Source organism: Cyclopterus lumpus, chromosome 3 (genome assembly GCF_009769545.1).
Source record: "Cyclopterus lumpus isolate fCycLum1 chromosome 3, fCycLum1.pri, whole genome shotgun sequence".
Lineage (NCBI taxonomy): Eukaryota > Metazoa > Chordata > Actinopteri > Perciformes > Cyclopteridae > Cyclopterus > Cyclopterus lumpus.
Window position 1 is genome coordinate 19,889,987 of NC_046968.1, and position 16,932 is coordinate 19,906,918.

The following is a 16,932-nucleotide window of genomic DNA, read 5'->3' on the forward strand; positions in this document are numbered from 1 at the left end:
TATTTCTTCTGTTTACTCTTTTCTTTTCACACTCGCTGCCTCATCTTTTTTCATCATTTTCTGCCCTTGTTTTCACACAAAGTAGGCCTTCCCATGCTGAAAACCAATCTACGCTGTAACTCAACAAAATGCCAAAAAGCAGTGCATGTTCTCTATAAATCATGCTGTACACACTTGTCAGTACGTCACAGTGACCTACCAGAGCCCCCCCCCCCTTCAGGAGCCTCTTGGTTCACAGTCCTGTGGTGAGGGTGAAAACAGGTTGGAGATTTCCAGCACTCGTTTACTGTACTGTTGCCTAACACAGTGTTCCTATCAGGAGAGATGTGGGCGACATTGTGGGAGGTGGTTTTTCGAGCTAGCATCAGGGGGCAGTTGCAGTGTTAGCAGTTTTGGCGTCATGGTAAGTGGAGTGTGGTTATTAATAGAGTTGGGCCCATCCATCTTCCTGTCTAGGAAAAATGCTGGGAGGACCAAGGTGGCGTGGGCTTGTGTTCAGCACTTTCATGGCCGCCCACTCTCCTCCTAGTCATCAAGATGCTTTTGTTTGTTTGCTCACTTTTCTTTTTAGCATGAAGGTTTTTTTATGGTGCATTTCAGCTTGTAGCTGCTGCTGTGTGACTTTGTCGGCTAGAACAAAGAATTTCAGCGAGGGAGATTTGAAGGACCAGGTCCTCATCGGCAACATGCACTGATGGTTTAAACTGGCGATTAAACATTTGCTGGTGTCACAAACATGTTTCAAAATCTTTAAATTGAGTTCCATTCAATTTGAAATATCTAATTTGCAGCATCTGATCAGAGGGCATTAACATGCTGACTTTTGACAAAAAACAGTTTTGGACAAAAAGAATGGATTTAACACGTAGGCAACAACATCCACAGCCATGTAGGTTGACTGTCACTGAGAAATTTAACTATGGATACTTCACAACAGTTTTTTCAACTTTTTTCTGTTTAAAGGACAGGCAACATGGATTTAAATATAGCTATGAAACTCAACTCCAACCTAAAGCCAACAGAATGTAAAATACTACTTTTCAGCATAGCCCCTGACAATCCACAAGCTGCTGCAGTACCTGCTCGGTGGCTGAACATGCTGCTGCCAGTGCGATACACACGTACAAAGCTATAGAAAAGGTCACGGTGTAGAAGAGTATGATACTGACAATGTGATAAGGGGAAGTACCTGAACTAATTATTGTCTGATAACACCTGGATAAAAGCCTGCATTGTAGAAATATCTTAAGATTCAAGTTGCGATACTGGAGCACCAGACCACCCAACCCTCCCCCACTGTTGATACAAGTGCCCACCTGAGCAGGGGAATGATGTCACCTCCCATCCCAGTGATGGCTGTTTGGCTGCCAGACGCAGAGACAGAAGCATATGTTGCTGATACGGCTGTTCCAAATGTGCAAGGAGTCCATGGTTAGGTACCAACACCAGATGGTTCATCTAAATCTGTAGTGAGCAACGAGGGGAAAAGAGGAAAAAACAAGTGCTCGTACCCTCTGCCTCCCACCAGCTTTAGGCCAAGGGTCCAAATGTCACATTTTGGAAACAACTACTGGTCCATTTGCAAGTTTCAGAAAATGATTAAGGAAGGAAAAAAATCGTGTCTCTTTGCTTATAATCACAACTATCTCTGGGGAATGTTGTGGCATGCATTGCTCTGAGACCTTATGCATTTTGTCTCACTATTAAAGAGACATGCAGTTTAAACATTGCACTCCTCTCTATGCAAACCCTTCACAGATTTGTGCAATAATTTACTGTGGGTCCATCACAGCATTTTTACTTTACATGCTGCAACTTTGTTAGAGGAGGGAAAAAAAAGTCAAATGTTGAAGTGACTTGCCTTTCGAAATTATGCATCCTCTGATGGCTCTCACCTAGTCGAGCCAATTTGGCCTGATTTAATTAGAGAGCACAGGAAGTCGTCTGAGACAGCGACCTGGGAATGACCGCCCTCCCTGTTATCTCCCAGGCTTCTTAATTCCGCTGCCACTGGGATGGCTGCTGGCCAGCGTAGTGCACAAGTTCATCGTTTGTCAAATAGATGTTTTCTGTCCGTCTTGAGGAAAAACCTTTTACGTCAGACATTCTCCAAATGATGAACATTTATGAAATAGTACTTTTAATTGTAAATAGCAGCCCATTAGGACTAAATCACTACATTATAATGATTTGATTTAATTAATCATTAATTACTCTTTTCATTAGTGATTATGTAAAATATTCAGACAATCATCTGGTAGTTTTGACGCCGAAATTCACAAACAATGATGCAAACTATTGGCACATATGTCACACTTCACCTATCCAGGTAATCTGTTTTGTAATGTGTCTGTCCTGAATTAAACTGGGCCAAGTTTTACAGATCTTTCTATCTTCACTGGTGGTGTAACGTACCAAATGAACGCATATGAACCGCAAATTAATTACACCATTTAAAAGTAACCATCATAGAGTGAAATATTATATTATATATAATTATCCGCCAATATTCAGTATGTGATCAGGACATCGGCATTTATGCTTTTCTAGTCGCCAATCTTTGATAATGTTACATTGTAAACAACCAGCCCCTGTTTATATTATAAACATAAGTATATAAGAAGGTTTAAATTGACAGGATGGTGAGACGGAAAAATTACTATAACAAAGTCAAAGGATAACATTTAGAAAATTGTCTGGAGCCTCGTAGACCAGCTGCTATAATCAAACAACTAAGGGATCTGTATCTGCCAATATGGATGATCAATGATCGGCATTAGTATTGGAGGCACAAAAAAAATGGGATCAGGGATCTCTAAAAGTTATATTTGCTCTCTTTTTTTCTTTTGTACTGATCGATCAGTGATTCGAGCCATGAGTTTTATGATCCGCAACACTATTTGCCGTATTGATAATATGATAATGGTCACAAAGAAATACATGCACAGCTCAAGTCACTTAACACCCTATTCTTATGTATGTATGAAAGGTGTCACATTGCTTTTATAGCTAATAACGGAGAGGGATCAAGTAACAGAGAAAAAGCCCATTAAGGAAGCTGGATGGCCTCAGAGCAAGTGTAAATAGATCTGTTTTTCTTTACCTCTTTATTAAAATATAATTTATCTGGGCAAGAACAACATTATAACCAGCATGTTACCCCCAAACACAATGTGTGTGTTGTAGGTTCAAAAGGTCAGTCATTAAAAGTCCAGAGAGTTTCAGGGTGATCTATCAAGGCTTGAAGATGGGGTTTAACTGCACCTATTTGTTGGGCTCAAAGCTGATATAACAATAATAATAATAATAATAATAATAGTAGTAATAATATTGATAATGACAATTATAACACACCTTGTTATCATATAGCCCAATCAATTGTTCAATTAGATTTGATGTTTTTTTGTGAAAGCACCACACACAGTCTGATCAGCCTTTCTCATCCATGAAGTCAAAATAAAGTTTGTTTTGTTTTCTGCATCTTAAATGAGCTCCACAACACCTTTTCTTTCAGATCAACTGTCAAGTCAGCCGAGATCTCTCGCTAACTGCAGTCTAAAGTAACCGTATACCAATCTAGGCTGACTCTGATTGGCTGCCCACATGTGAATGCACACACACACACACACACACACACACACACACACACACACACACACACACACACACACACACACACACACACACTGACCTTCATGTACCCTTGCAACATACAAATGAGTCTTTCCCCAGTATTCCCACATGTCTGTGAGGAAAAGCACCAGTTGCCCTTGTTCATTGTGTTTCTCGTGTGCACACATTACATTTAAGCCTTTAGTTGCAGGTTAATGTTGACTCCATATATGTGTGTATGTATATATATATATATATACAGTATATATATATATATATATATATATATATATATATATATATATATATATATGTGTGTGTGTATATGTATATATATATGTATGTGTGTATATATATATATTTATATGTGTATATGTATATATATGTATGTGTGTATATATATATATATTTATATGTGTATATGTATACATATATATATATATATATGTATTTATTTTAGTATGTATGTAACATAAAATGTGGCTATATATACACACATATATATATAGCCACATTTAATGTTACATACTAAAATAAATACATGATTCAGATTACATGTGGCTGCTTTGCTTGTAGTCTTGTTTAGTTTTGTCTCTGTGGTTGTTTTGGGTCTCTGGTCTTGTTGGTTGTCTTTCTAGTCATTGTGCATATATAGTAATAATTTACTTGTCATATTTCTTTCTAGTTATTGCCAAAGTTGAAATGTAAAACAAAAAAGCTGCTCTGTCTCTTATTTATTTCATTATTTTCAAAATAAGCAGAAGTCAGTACCTCAGATATTTACTGCATATCTTCACTCCAGAATCATTTATTCCTTTGGTTCTGTTTCCACTGAAAGTGCTGCAGGAGTGTTGTGGCCTCTTCAATGCTGATGTGTTGTGATCAATGGTGCACAGGCATGGGTAATGGGGAACCTTTCAAATGTAAAATTAATTACCTGCAATCTAACAGCATCAGGAAAACTCAGCATGTATTTTATGCTTAGTTGGTACTCCCCTGTTCCATGCTTTCTTTAGCATAAAACATATGTGTGTGTTTGTGTGTATTGGTTGTGGAAATGGAAAGTCTGCCAGAGACACATTATTTTCTACGGGAAGAGAGGATGCTGCCTGTCTGCTTTGTCAGGTGAGGCTGACATATATATATATATATATATATATATATATATATATATATATATATATATGTGTATTCAAACTAAATCATAGTCTGATAATAAATATACATATGTCAGGAGGAGGATGGTCTTCTTGCCCGTGTCTTGTTTCCTTTTTAACACAAATTCCATGAGTACTGAAGCGCTTCTTGTCAGCATGTTGTTTGGCTGTAAATATAATGATTTCACATTGACACACTCTGGGCCTGGTGCCTTGAAGCCAATAGTAAGTGCTTTGAGGTCAATGTAGAGTCCAGAAACATATTTTCTCTTAGATGCGATGAATGTATCCCATACTACTTGTTACTAATGTAACAACACTTGAGCAATATTTATTGCTCCAAGTTTGCCTTTGAGTCACTAGCTGACCTTTAGTGGTCACAAATTGGCCAATGCAACTTTCAAACTACCGATGGGATCATTAGTAATAAACTTTTTGCTCAAACGGTCTCTAGAGCCCATTTTATCTGTCCCATGTAGCACATGGGACAGATAAAATGTAGAATAATCTGGTTCCTCTGCCTCTTCGTGCTCCCAGTGGCATTTGCAAGATTCCATCAAACCCAAACAAAAACAACCAATCAGAGCCACGGAGCGACAATCAATGCTTGTGAACTAAACTAGATAGCACTGATCAAATATGAATCAAGGTCCTGTCACATACATGCATAAATATACCTGTATTATATACTAGGAGAAAGCATACATACATAAATACACACTGTGAATGTGCAGGTGTGCTTGAGTATTTGAAAATATGTTTTTTTCCATTATTTGCTTTTCACGTGTGAAGACGTGGTTTCCAGTGTCTCCAGGTGCTTCAGTGGACTTTCCTTAAAACAATTAATTAAGAAGCTAAGGGAACTATAATTAAAAAGTCAACTCTGGTACAAAGTGTATGTATAAATATATTTTTTGAGGTTTTTCATCTTAAACATGCAAATCCCAAAGAAAAGTACTGATCATAATATTATGTCAAGAAACTATGCACAGTGCATTTCTCAAATTTTCTTAAAGTTGCTGGTAAACACGAGGAACAATTGTGAGCATTAGAAATAAAGCATAATTTTTACCAAGCTTTCACTATTTGAGTGAAATTACTCTTTCTTTATTGCTGTCTATTGGATTACGGATTATTTATTGTTAAAGCAATATAAACCCCTCTACTGTGGTGGAGTACTTTATCCAATAAGACTATCAGGAGCTGTGAGTCTGACTGTCCCAGTGTTTGGTAGCTCACTCAAGCTGCTATCGATTATTTTTCCTGATTTAATCTCCTTCCTCTGTGTCCCTGTCCAGCTCCACTCAATCTCACTGGCAGTAGGAAACAGCTCAACACACACTAATGTAGAGAAAGAGAGAAAGCAGGAGAGATAACAACTGAAATTCAGAGTGAGAGCAAATGAAGAAAGAACATTAACATGAACTCCATGTAAATGTCCAAATAGTCTTCTAATTTGACTAAAATGCCAATAGCAATATTTATTTTATTAGGTTGTTAAAAATGTCAATGTGAAAATCCATGAAGCCAGAGTGAGTTCGATAACTAGCAGTTTGAGAGGTGACCTTGTCCATTGCATGTCTTTGTCACTTGTACTGGCGACTTGTGCCAGGTGGTTTTGTCAGGCCGTCAGGGCTGAGCGGGTCAGAGAAACAACATTTGCTACTGTTCTGTTGCTTTAATAAGACTCATTAATATACCGCATGTGTCACCAGCACCGTCTGACTGTGTCCCCTCTGGGCTGGGCTAGTTTTGGCATGACATGAAGTAAGGACACACACATTTAATGAATTTAGCCTTTTTGTCTAACGTATCAAAGCTGAGTCTTTGCACTTCCTATGAAGTCGCATTCCTTATTCATCGCTGTGTGTGTGTGTGTGTGTGTGTGTGTGTGTGTGTGTGTGTGTGTGTGTGTGTGTGTGTGAGAGAGAGAGAGAGAGATGTTTGGGCTTCTGTGGTAGCCTGTACAAAGATCTGTTATCAATTCTGGGCAGATTGTAGTACACAGGTTTATTGCCTTGTTGACTCATTAAAATATCCCTAGTTGATTGATTTGATGTTGGCCTAGATGCTGCCTTCCGATGCGTTATGTACAAGGGAGGCCCTCTTTACTAGATGTTGATCGTGCTTAACACTACAAGTCTACCGCCAAGGGACGCTGTATAGCTAAAACCGCCAATGGGTAAAATACAGTGCATTGATTTTCAAACTACAAGGTTCTTTAATTTACCATGCTACAACACCGGGATGCACAACAACATGCTATAGTTGTCGTCCCTTTAAGCCTCTCACAACAACAGTCCCATTCATCCCAGGACACATCTAAGTCTAATGCCTGATGTACATTCATTTTTCTCTTTCGCTTGTCCATATGAAGGTTAGTCTATAACTTATGACATAGCTCAGATAAAGTATGAATGTCACAGTAAAGGTGTTGCTATAGCAACATAGAATGCAAAATTTAAAATGACTGCATTCTCTAAAGGTGTACATTTTACCTGTCGGGTTTTATAGCTATAAATGGCCATTTAAAAAAAATGAAATAAATAGAGGGTATTTTTTTCAACTATGTCTGGACTCCTCATGATGTATGTTGAGATTAGCTTTACTTTTAGTTGAATTACTACTGGATGTTTATTCTATTATACCCTACATTTATATTTTAAAGGATTAGTTTTACATCTGGGGAACCCTTCAAAGAGAAGATCGATACCCCACTTTTTGTTGACTATAATGCTACAGACAGTGGCCCATTAGCTGATCTTAGCGTAGAGACCAGAAACCACTGGAATAACATGGCTCTTTCCAAAGAGAAAAATAAACCTGCCTACCAGCACCTCAAAAGCTCACTATAAACATATATGTGCTGGATTATTTAGTTACTCGGAACCATAATTGACACGTCAGGTTGCCAGGCAACCAGAAGAGAATAGCTTTCAACCAAAACAGAAAGGGTGCTTTGAGGGAACTTTGACCCAATACCTGAAATCCTGGCCTTATTTGGGGGGTAGGGAGGATAATTGTAAATATTTTATTCATTGGTGTTTATTGTGATTGGCTGCACTGTGATGATCCAAGAGCTGTTAAAGCCTGAGGGGAATATACCCTTAAAAAAGTTTGTGAGAAGCGTATTTCACTTTTACAACTTCTCTTTACTACTCCCACTCATGGAGTTTTATTGTTCGGGTAATTTCTTCTTATTTTTTGCTTCCCTGCAGCAGTTGAATGAAGCGTGAAATCATTTTATATGAGATGCACTTTGATGGACTATCTAATCATATGGTTGAAGTTTGCTAAACCACAACCTCTGGAAATGGAGGTTGTTTGAGCCAGTAAAATGTTTGGATGACTGAAATGCACAGATTTCCTTTTTTTCTTTCCTTGTTTATCACGCCAAACTGGCTACTATTCTCACAGTGTACGAATATTCTATTTAACAGGTTCACACAATCAGATCTGAGAAAGATTAGTTTGTGTGCCTTTAGGAGAAGCCACAAATCCATAAAGGTGAGAGAATGTTATTACTGGAAGTTGTCTGGTGCAAATCCCCAATGTCTCATGGGCGATGTGGGTGGAAAAGGTGGATGAGTTACTTCCATCACCTTCAACTACTGTTGGAAGGTAGCCCTCAGCAAGGCACCACATCACAACTGTTCTGGTGGAACATATGAGTAGCAGTATGTGAATATTTAAATGGGAAGGGATGCAGAGCTGAAGGGCATAATTCACTCAATTCGTGTTTGAAATGAAGATACTTGTTAATGTTCCTATGGGGAAAAACTTAAATGATTCAAGTCTCCCAAATGAATTTGTGTAATTAAATAAGAAATGCTCTTACATTGTTACCTACAATTATTATGTTGTTGATTTCTCATTGAAAGTGTTTCTTTGGTTGAACAATAGGCTTCTTTGTTTTCACAATTGCCTCACATCTCACCAGCTGACTTTTATTGTGGCATTCAAATGCCTTGGGGCAAATCAGTGATGCAACGTAGCAGCTTGTGACTGCTTGATTTGTAGTTCCTTTAAGTTTGGGAGCATATGCTGTGGGCTGTGGCTGATATCCATGAGAAATGAACTGCTGCATGTCTTATGGAAATGAATACTGATGATTGTGTCTTGACACTGAGTAGTACATTTTAATGATTGTAGTTGTGTGGTCAATTGCAAAGACCCTCTGACCTTCATTACTATAAAGTTGAGCTTGTTATATATAATATAGGTTTATGCAATGGAGTCTGATCCAGAGTTTAGATTTGGTTTGTTCTTTTCACTTCTAAGTTATTAATGCACTGAATTAACATACATAATATTAGATATGTATTTAATATTTTGGTGGAATATATTTTCTTTATATATACGTATGTATGTATATGTATATATATATATATATATATATACATATATATACATATATACATCTAAGTACATATATAGATGTATATATGTATGTATGTGTATATATATAAATCTCTCTCTCTCTCGCTATATATATATATATATGTATAGGCTGGCTCTCAGGATGGCATGATACCTGGCATCCATAGAGTCTCGCCAAGACTCTGGTGGAGCAGATTCTGCACCATCTGGAAGTCGCACATTAGTGCTACCCCACCCAAAGCCAAGAAGATGATTGCTATCAGCATGATTACGCCTTTATTAGATTAGCTGTGCATTGTTTACAGGCTCGTGGCTCTGCCCGAGCCAGCCTTGAACGAATAAATACTTTCCTCTGAAAAACCAATGCAGTAATCAACACATTAGTACGTACATTTGTTTCTCTAGGAGAAAATCATAAGGATGTTTGATATCCTGCAATTCATTATTCAGTGATATTGTATGTCTTCAGAAATGTCTGTTATTAGGGTCAGACAAATTCCTAAAACATGTGAGAGATTAAACTTTGACTGTTGGTCTGTTGTGGAGCTTGTGTGAAAATTCCACAGTTTACCTTGTTCAAATAGTCAAAGAGCCACACACACACAAATACAAAAAAATACATGTGTGGCCTCTTCTACTGACTGAGCAGAAGTTAATATCAGAAACGAGGAGGTCACACACAAAAAAATGTAGAGCTTAATTCTCCAAATGAATTGGAATGCACTAGTTAAACAGCAAATATGAAGGTAAAAGTACGACTTTTATTATGGGTTAATTATGTTACATTCCAGTTCCACTCTAAATCTGTTGATGTTTATAAAAAAAAAATAATTTCAAGGGTAGAAAACATCTTCATCCAACAGTTTTAAAGTGAGAACGTGATATGGTTTAATAGGCTATTACTGGTATTAAAACGGAAACATTATCCAGATTCTTCCGTAATAATTGCAGGATAGTCAGTTTTGTCACAGGGAAAAAACAGAGCCATTTTGCCACCGTTGCAGCTCATATTAGCACCACTCCAAGGAATGAAGTCTTGATCAGAGGAGAGAAATGCTCAGCCAACGTCTGTCCCCTCAATGCCAGAGCATGGGGAGAAGGGAAAGGTAGCCGGCAGAGCCAACTTTCCACTCCAGCTGGAGAGCCGGTGAGAGGCATGGTTTCTCTCATCTCCTACTGTCAGCCCTTGTAGTAGCTGGTCTGTAAGACTACCTGTTAAATTTAGCTTTTGTCTGAAACATGTTAATCTACTATTTCCTCTGGAGCATATAGGCATGTGATTGTGGGTGTACGAGATATTACAAAATACATATATTTAAAATTTGCATCAATTAAAAAATCCTTTAATAAGTGTTATTAAGTGTAAGTTCATAAACCGAATTGTATATATTCTATATTAAATCAGACACTGATGGCACAACACTGCGTAATACAAAAATGGGGGTACTTCTCTAAAACAAAATGTCCACAGAGGGTACATCACTGAATACAGGTTGAGAACCACTGCCATAGATAACATGTAATTAAAATTCTCACATTGAAATGTAGATGTGCATTTAAGTTAAAATGCATATCAACGGGCCACTGATTTTGCCAAGCGTGAAATCCTGCCCTCTAAGCAGCATCCTCTACAGTGACTTCCTTCATTGCCATGTAAAAAGGAGTCTATCAATATTCCAGTCACTCCTCCAGCTGCTGGTTCAGTCACTAGTTCACAGAGCTTCACTGTCCCTCTCTCTGTCAATGCTGTCTCTGACCACCTTCCTTTCCCTTTGCTCTGGCCATCAGCACCAAACTCTACTTGGATCAAACAGACATCACCTTTCATAAGTGTAAACTACCACCCTCTGTTGGCCATGTCAGGAGGTTCAAATATCAAGCCAAACCATTGAGATATTGTTCAGCATTGCACTCAAACTTGGAATACATTTATCCAATATCATTTTAAGCATGGTGGAATATTATTAATTATTTAAATGTCAAATCTTAGTGTGTCAATCAATTTATTCACATTGGTCATCCTTTGGCAACATTGACTTTACGTAATACAATTTCTGTCTATGAAAGATTAAGTTGGGTTGAGCCCAGCTTACTTTTATGACATTTAGTACATTTTTATTCTTTTTAATATTATGAAGTTTAGAAATGCAATATAATATGCCATACTGTTACAAATCCACTTAATGTGTAAAACATTTTTTTTTTACTTTCTTTAGGTCCAACTGGCTGAAGCCCTGTTGCGGTCGCCGCGTGGCCCTGTGGCAAGTCTGTATGCTCAGCGCTGGTTTCAACTGTATCCTGGTGACCTGTGTCATCCTGGTGGTTCTTTTCCTGTCTTTGGAGCTGCTGATAGACACCAAACTTCTACAATGTAAATATTGTGCACGGCTACTTAGTTATTATATCACTTATTTTAACCTGTATTTGATGAAGGCTGATCTGAGCACGCATATTCTTCTCCAGTGACACTGGAGCACAGACTGTGTGACGTTCATCCAGTGCAGCATGCAGGAGTAGTGGGTCGTTAAATGTTAGTGTCCCCAGGCGTTGGTTTAACTGAAACTTTATTGACTCCACTTTTCCTGCACTGTGACCTAACGGCCAACAGGGTCAGATCAAGAGTATTTATTTAAAAAGAAATCTAAAATGTTTAATTATTTTTATTACTTCTATCATTTGCTGTACTGGTACAGTCTTTAACTCATGGCTTTGAGGTAATACCTTGTCATGATTGTCATATTAAATTATAAGGAAGAGCACATTATAGTAAAAAGGTACTGCTTTCAAAAAGTACCTGTACTTGAATACAATTTAGCAATTTATGCTCATTGTCACTTCTACTTCACTGAAATCCAGAGGAAAATATTGTGCTGTTTACCATATTTGTTTTACAACTATAGCTATTGGTTACTTTCCAGATAAATATGTATTACATAAAAACTCTGAAATATAAATATGATAACCTGGCTTTGTGTTGTGAGTTTGCATATTGGTGCACAAGGGACCCTAAACTGTCTGTGAATACGACTGTATATGGAATATTGTACTTAATACTGTAACAGTAACACAGTTTAACAATGAGAAACTCAAATAATTTACACAAGTTGAACTTAAGATTTAGTTTCTCATTATATGTCACTACAGTACATTGACAGTACAATTTACAAAGATTCAAGTCTGGTAAGTGGTATATAAAGCATCAAAACAGTCATGCGATCTATTCTTAAATAGTCCTGTGTAGGCATTTAGTGTCTCCTCTTTCCATCACTTCTGTGTGTGCAGTCTTGCCAATCACAGAGGAGCTGGTGGTTCTGGATGGTAAATGGTTGTGATGGAGAGTGATGGAGAAAGGTGATAATGAACCAAGTCCCTTGTCAATAGCAGCAGGCACTCGTCCCTATCGATTACTGGCCAGCATCCAGCTCCAGTCTCGCTGTGGGGACTGCAGGACTCTAGTCACTTCAGATCTACTGTAATCCGGTTGCCACTCCTGCAAGACAAACAGTGGAGTATAGGGCGGTAGGGAGTGCACAGAGACATTAGAGGCATAGAACTGTTTTTTCTCTTTGTGCTCGACCTTCTTAAAAAAAGAAATATTACACATTATATTTCCATGGCAAGAAACATGCCTATATACAAGATATTATAAGCTAAAATACTAAAATATTTGTTGGATTAATTTGCTCACCTCATAGATACAGTATAGGAGCACCTTGCTTCCTTGTATTGTTTCTTGTGTGCTCCTCTGTAGGACTTTGCAGGTTAACATCTGTGCATGTTTCTTCTTTCAACAGTTTCCAATGCTTTCCAATTTGCCAGCATTATCCACTGGATCAGCCTTATCATCTTGTCACTCTTCTTTTCAGAGGTAAGACAATCTATTGTTGTCCATAAAACCTTATTTGTGATACCAGTGTTAATACAAATATTGTTGTCACATCAGCCTGTTTGCAACCGTCTTGCTCTTGGTCTCTTGAATTATGTTACATGGTCACAGAAGTCCTTCATGGGCAGGACAACACTGATATTTGAAGTGACACATCACGTTCATTTTTAATTCATTATTTATTATTTAAACCAGACTTAACTTTTATATCCTACCTATAGCAATGCAAACCAGGTACAGGCCTAATGAAACTAGAGTACGTAGCTGACATTTAATTCAGCTTTAGCTTCAGAAATGCTACCTTGAGGCTGGATGGCTGGTCTGTTGTGTAAAGCATAATTGTAATTAATTTTAATAAAATGGTAGCTATTGTTTCATAAGATAGTGTCTTATCATCATTCTAGAATTGTGAAAAACAAAATGCAGAGGGGAGAATTTGGCCCACAGGCCTCAACTCCAGTGCAAACCAATTACCCTGACAGTCTCAGACCCAACGCCCTAAACCAAACATTAATTACCAGTGAGCCACTAGGAGCAATAATTAAAGCTGAACTTAATGAGCAGTAGGGATGGGGTTACAGCGATATGATCCATCCAAATACCTCGCCCACTGACATCACAGAAGAAGAGTCATCTGGGAATGGAGTTAGATAGATGTAGCTTATCCCCAGCCGGCCCCTCTGCACCAATCGGAAAACAGGATTAGAACATGTGGGTGGAGTACCTGCACTCCTCATTTGACACCAGCACTGTTGTCCAACATACACTTTGGATGATGGATTAGCAGGACTAGTCATACATGACACCACATGCTAATTGATGTATACATCAATAACCCTGCTCAACAAAGGTTATCACAACCAACAGCATTTTAAAAGTACAATGTCAAATTGTGATCATGTTGTGATGTTCTTCTGTAGGTCAAATATCAAGATCAGGGAACATATTTTACCCAGATATAAGTGCTTGTAAAAGGACAGTTTTCTTTCTTGTTTGAGATGTTTCTGTGATGTTATAGAAAAATGACGTGTTATATTGTTATGTATGTGTGCATGTATTTACTATGTTGTAGCTGCAACACATGTAACACACTAATCAAATAGTTATATTTTGGGCTACTTTATGGTTGTCTCAATTCTCATATAGCATTCTGGCATAGTTGTTATTCTATTTGGACAACAAATATATTTGAAAAAGAATACTACCACACAGGCCTCTTCTCAGTTTCTAGTCTATGTTCACACATCTTGACAAAGGGTGTTGGATGTGACGACAACTCAAAAGACTAAGATTGTCACTTCATATATGCATCATCAACTCTCTCACCTATCTATTTTAATGCTTTTATTTATCTCTCTCTGTCTGTGTTAGACTGTCTTCAGAATTGTTGTGCTCGGGATCTGGGACTACATAGAGAACAAAGTTGAGGTTAGTGCTGTTGTTTGTTTATTGGCAAGTCTTGATGACCAGGTTTCGATTTTGTCAGTATTCAATATTATTTTAAATGTTGCCACGTGTTCCTACATAGATATAGTTTAACATTTTGGGAAATACACTTTACACACACAACAACATTTGCACATATTTGAATGTTGTATGTGCTTGTGTGTGCGACCTCTCAGGTGTTTGATGGTGCTGTCATCGTGCTGTCCCTGGCCCCCATGGTGGCCTCCACGGTAGCCAACGGGCCCAGCAGCCCCTGGGATGCCATCAGCCTCATCATCACTCTACGCATCTGGAGGGTCAAGAGGATCATTGACGGTGAGGCAGACAAAAAGCTTGTGTCCATCAAAATGTGCTATGAAGAGGCCTGTATGTGAAATTCATTTTGTGGAGCAACTCAAGGAACAACGCAATCTCAATAACTCAAAAGTATTACACAGGTGCATAAATATCAAACTAAATGACCCCATTCTCTCTGTGATTATACAAATGATTTACTATTCAGCGCAAGATAGCTATTGATCATCCCTTGTAGCAAATTTCTGCCACTCTGCTACTCTAACTTGTATTGATTGTAAGGGGATGGTTAAGTAGATTCAGAGAGGCCATAATGAATATAGTGGTTGTTCTCCCTTATGCTAATGCAGACCGGTTCAATATCTGTTCAGAGGTCACCCCCACCACGGGCCTCTGACTGCATACAAAATCAGCTGCACACAAAACACACAGGAACTCACTGTGCAATTTGTTCATGTCCAGTGAGACAATGGACGAGGAAAGGACTTTTTTCCCAAATGTTTCCCCTAGTTTGACATTTTAAGAAATATGCTAATTTGCTTTTCTGGAGGAGATAGACGAGGCTACAGCCAGCAGCTGGTTAGCTTAGCACAAACACTGGAAAACTGTTTGAATCAACTAGCTTAGCTTGTTTTAATTCCTTTACAAGGTCTTAAATAGACATGTTCTGTCTCGGTTGATTTCAGGATGTCTTTAGTCAAGAACCTAATCATACATCAGTACATTGTTTTAATGGATCCAAGATATTGAACTAAAAGGGACACATCACATTGACACGATTAATCATTTCAGTAATCAATACAATACGGCTTTCAACAACATTGATTTACCATACTTGCTTCTTAACATGCAGCTGTTGTGTTGGTTTCCAGGGAATGAACTTGTGATTTTCCAGCCTCACACTTCGACCTGTTGGGTTTGATATTTGTGAGTGATTGAGTTTCCTGTTAGGCAGGCGGCAACACACCTCAAAGGATAAAAATCACACTCAAAACAATAAATGTACAGCTGAGGGACCGACTAGGTTATCATAGGAGGCGGATCGAGTCGCTTGCAGAATTAACTTGACGTATGAAGTGGCAATGTTTGTGTCAGTCCGATGGGAGTGGAAATACAGAGTAAACTGCAGCAGAATTTGTAAGGACTAGAAAGCAGAATTTATTAGCAAAGTTATATGTCAGATGGGATATATCAACCTCTCAAACACGTAAAAAAAAAAAAATATTTAAATGTTTAATGTCTTCTTTTTCATCTTATAATACATACGAAGAAAATTAAAATGATGATTTTGCTAGTTGTAAAAATGGCTTTAAAAAGCCATCTGAGAAATGTTCCTGAAATAATATACAGAAAAAGGTTTTGTAGGTTGGTTGTATAATTGTTGTGTATAGTCTCAGGTTTGTGTGAGCAGTGAAACACCTGACTCCAGGTGAGAGGAGAGAGTGGAGCAGGGCCATGTGTTTGGTGTGAATTACACTGTTAAGCATGTGCTGCCAGCAGCAGTCAGTAATGCTGTAACACACACACACACACACACACACACACACACACACACACACACACGCACCCGCACCCGTCCAGTATCATATATTCATATAATCAACACTGTACACTTTTAACCACATTCTTCTGAGAATCTGCCTAGATGGCGCTACAGAGATGACGACTACTTGTGAATGTGCATACAGGCGCTAACTTGAAGAACGTGCATGCATTTGTTATTGTTTTGAACATCTTCCAAGTCTATCTCATGAAAAGGTAAACAACCAAGGTTTCAAAAAACTACAGTAGCCTGCAAAATAGGAATATGGGACCCTGAAATTATATTAATTTACTGTTTTCCGACCATAAATAAAGAAGAATTGGGTAGCTAGTGCATGTATGCATGCCATATTCATGTATACAGACGCATACGCATGGGGGTATTCATGTATGTGCATGTGAAGTATTCCATTTTGGCCAATACTGACACAGATACAACATGCAGGAGCACAAAGGTATTTTTTACTGTATATGGTGTTACTAAATAATGAACCTGAGATTAAGCTTTTCATGCCTTTTTAAATCCTGACTGGACTGACCCCATCTGATGTCCCCACTTTTTCTATGTGTGTGTGTGCCAACATGACTATAAATAGGTACACGGAGCATGTGGCA

At 38.1% G+C, this 16,932-nt stretch overlaps 1 protein-coding gene across 1 annotated transcript in view; it reads left to right on the forward strand.

The window, feature by feature from the left end:
* LOC117728218 (transmembrane protein 266-like) overlaps nucleotides 1-16,932 on the forward strand; it is a 45,798-nt gene that overhangs the window by 18,829 nt on the left and 10,037 nt on the right. Inside the window, exons 4-7 of the mRNA XM_034529020.1 lie at nucleotides 11,366-11,520; nucleotides 12,944-13,017; nucleotides 14,407-14,463; nucleotides 14,658-14,796. Of these exons, the coding sequence (XP_034384911.1) occupies nucleotides 11,366-11,520; nucleotides 12,944-13,017; nucleotides 14,407-14,463; nucleotides 14,658-14,796 (425 nt within the window). The remainder of the gene's footprint in view (nucleotides 1-11,365; nucleotides 11,521-12,943; nucleotides 13,018-14,406; nucleotides 14,464-14,657; nucleotides 14,797-16,932) is intronic.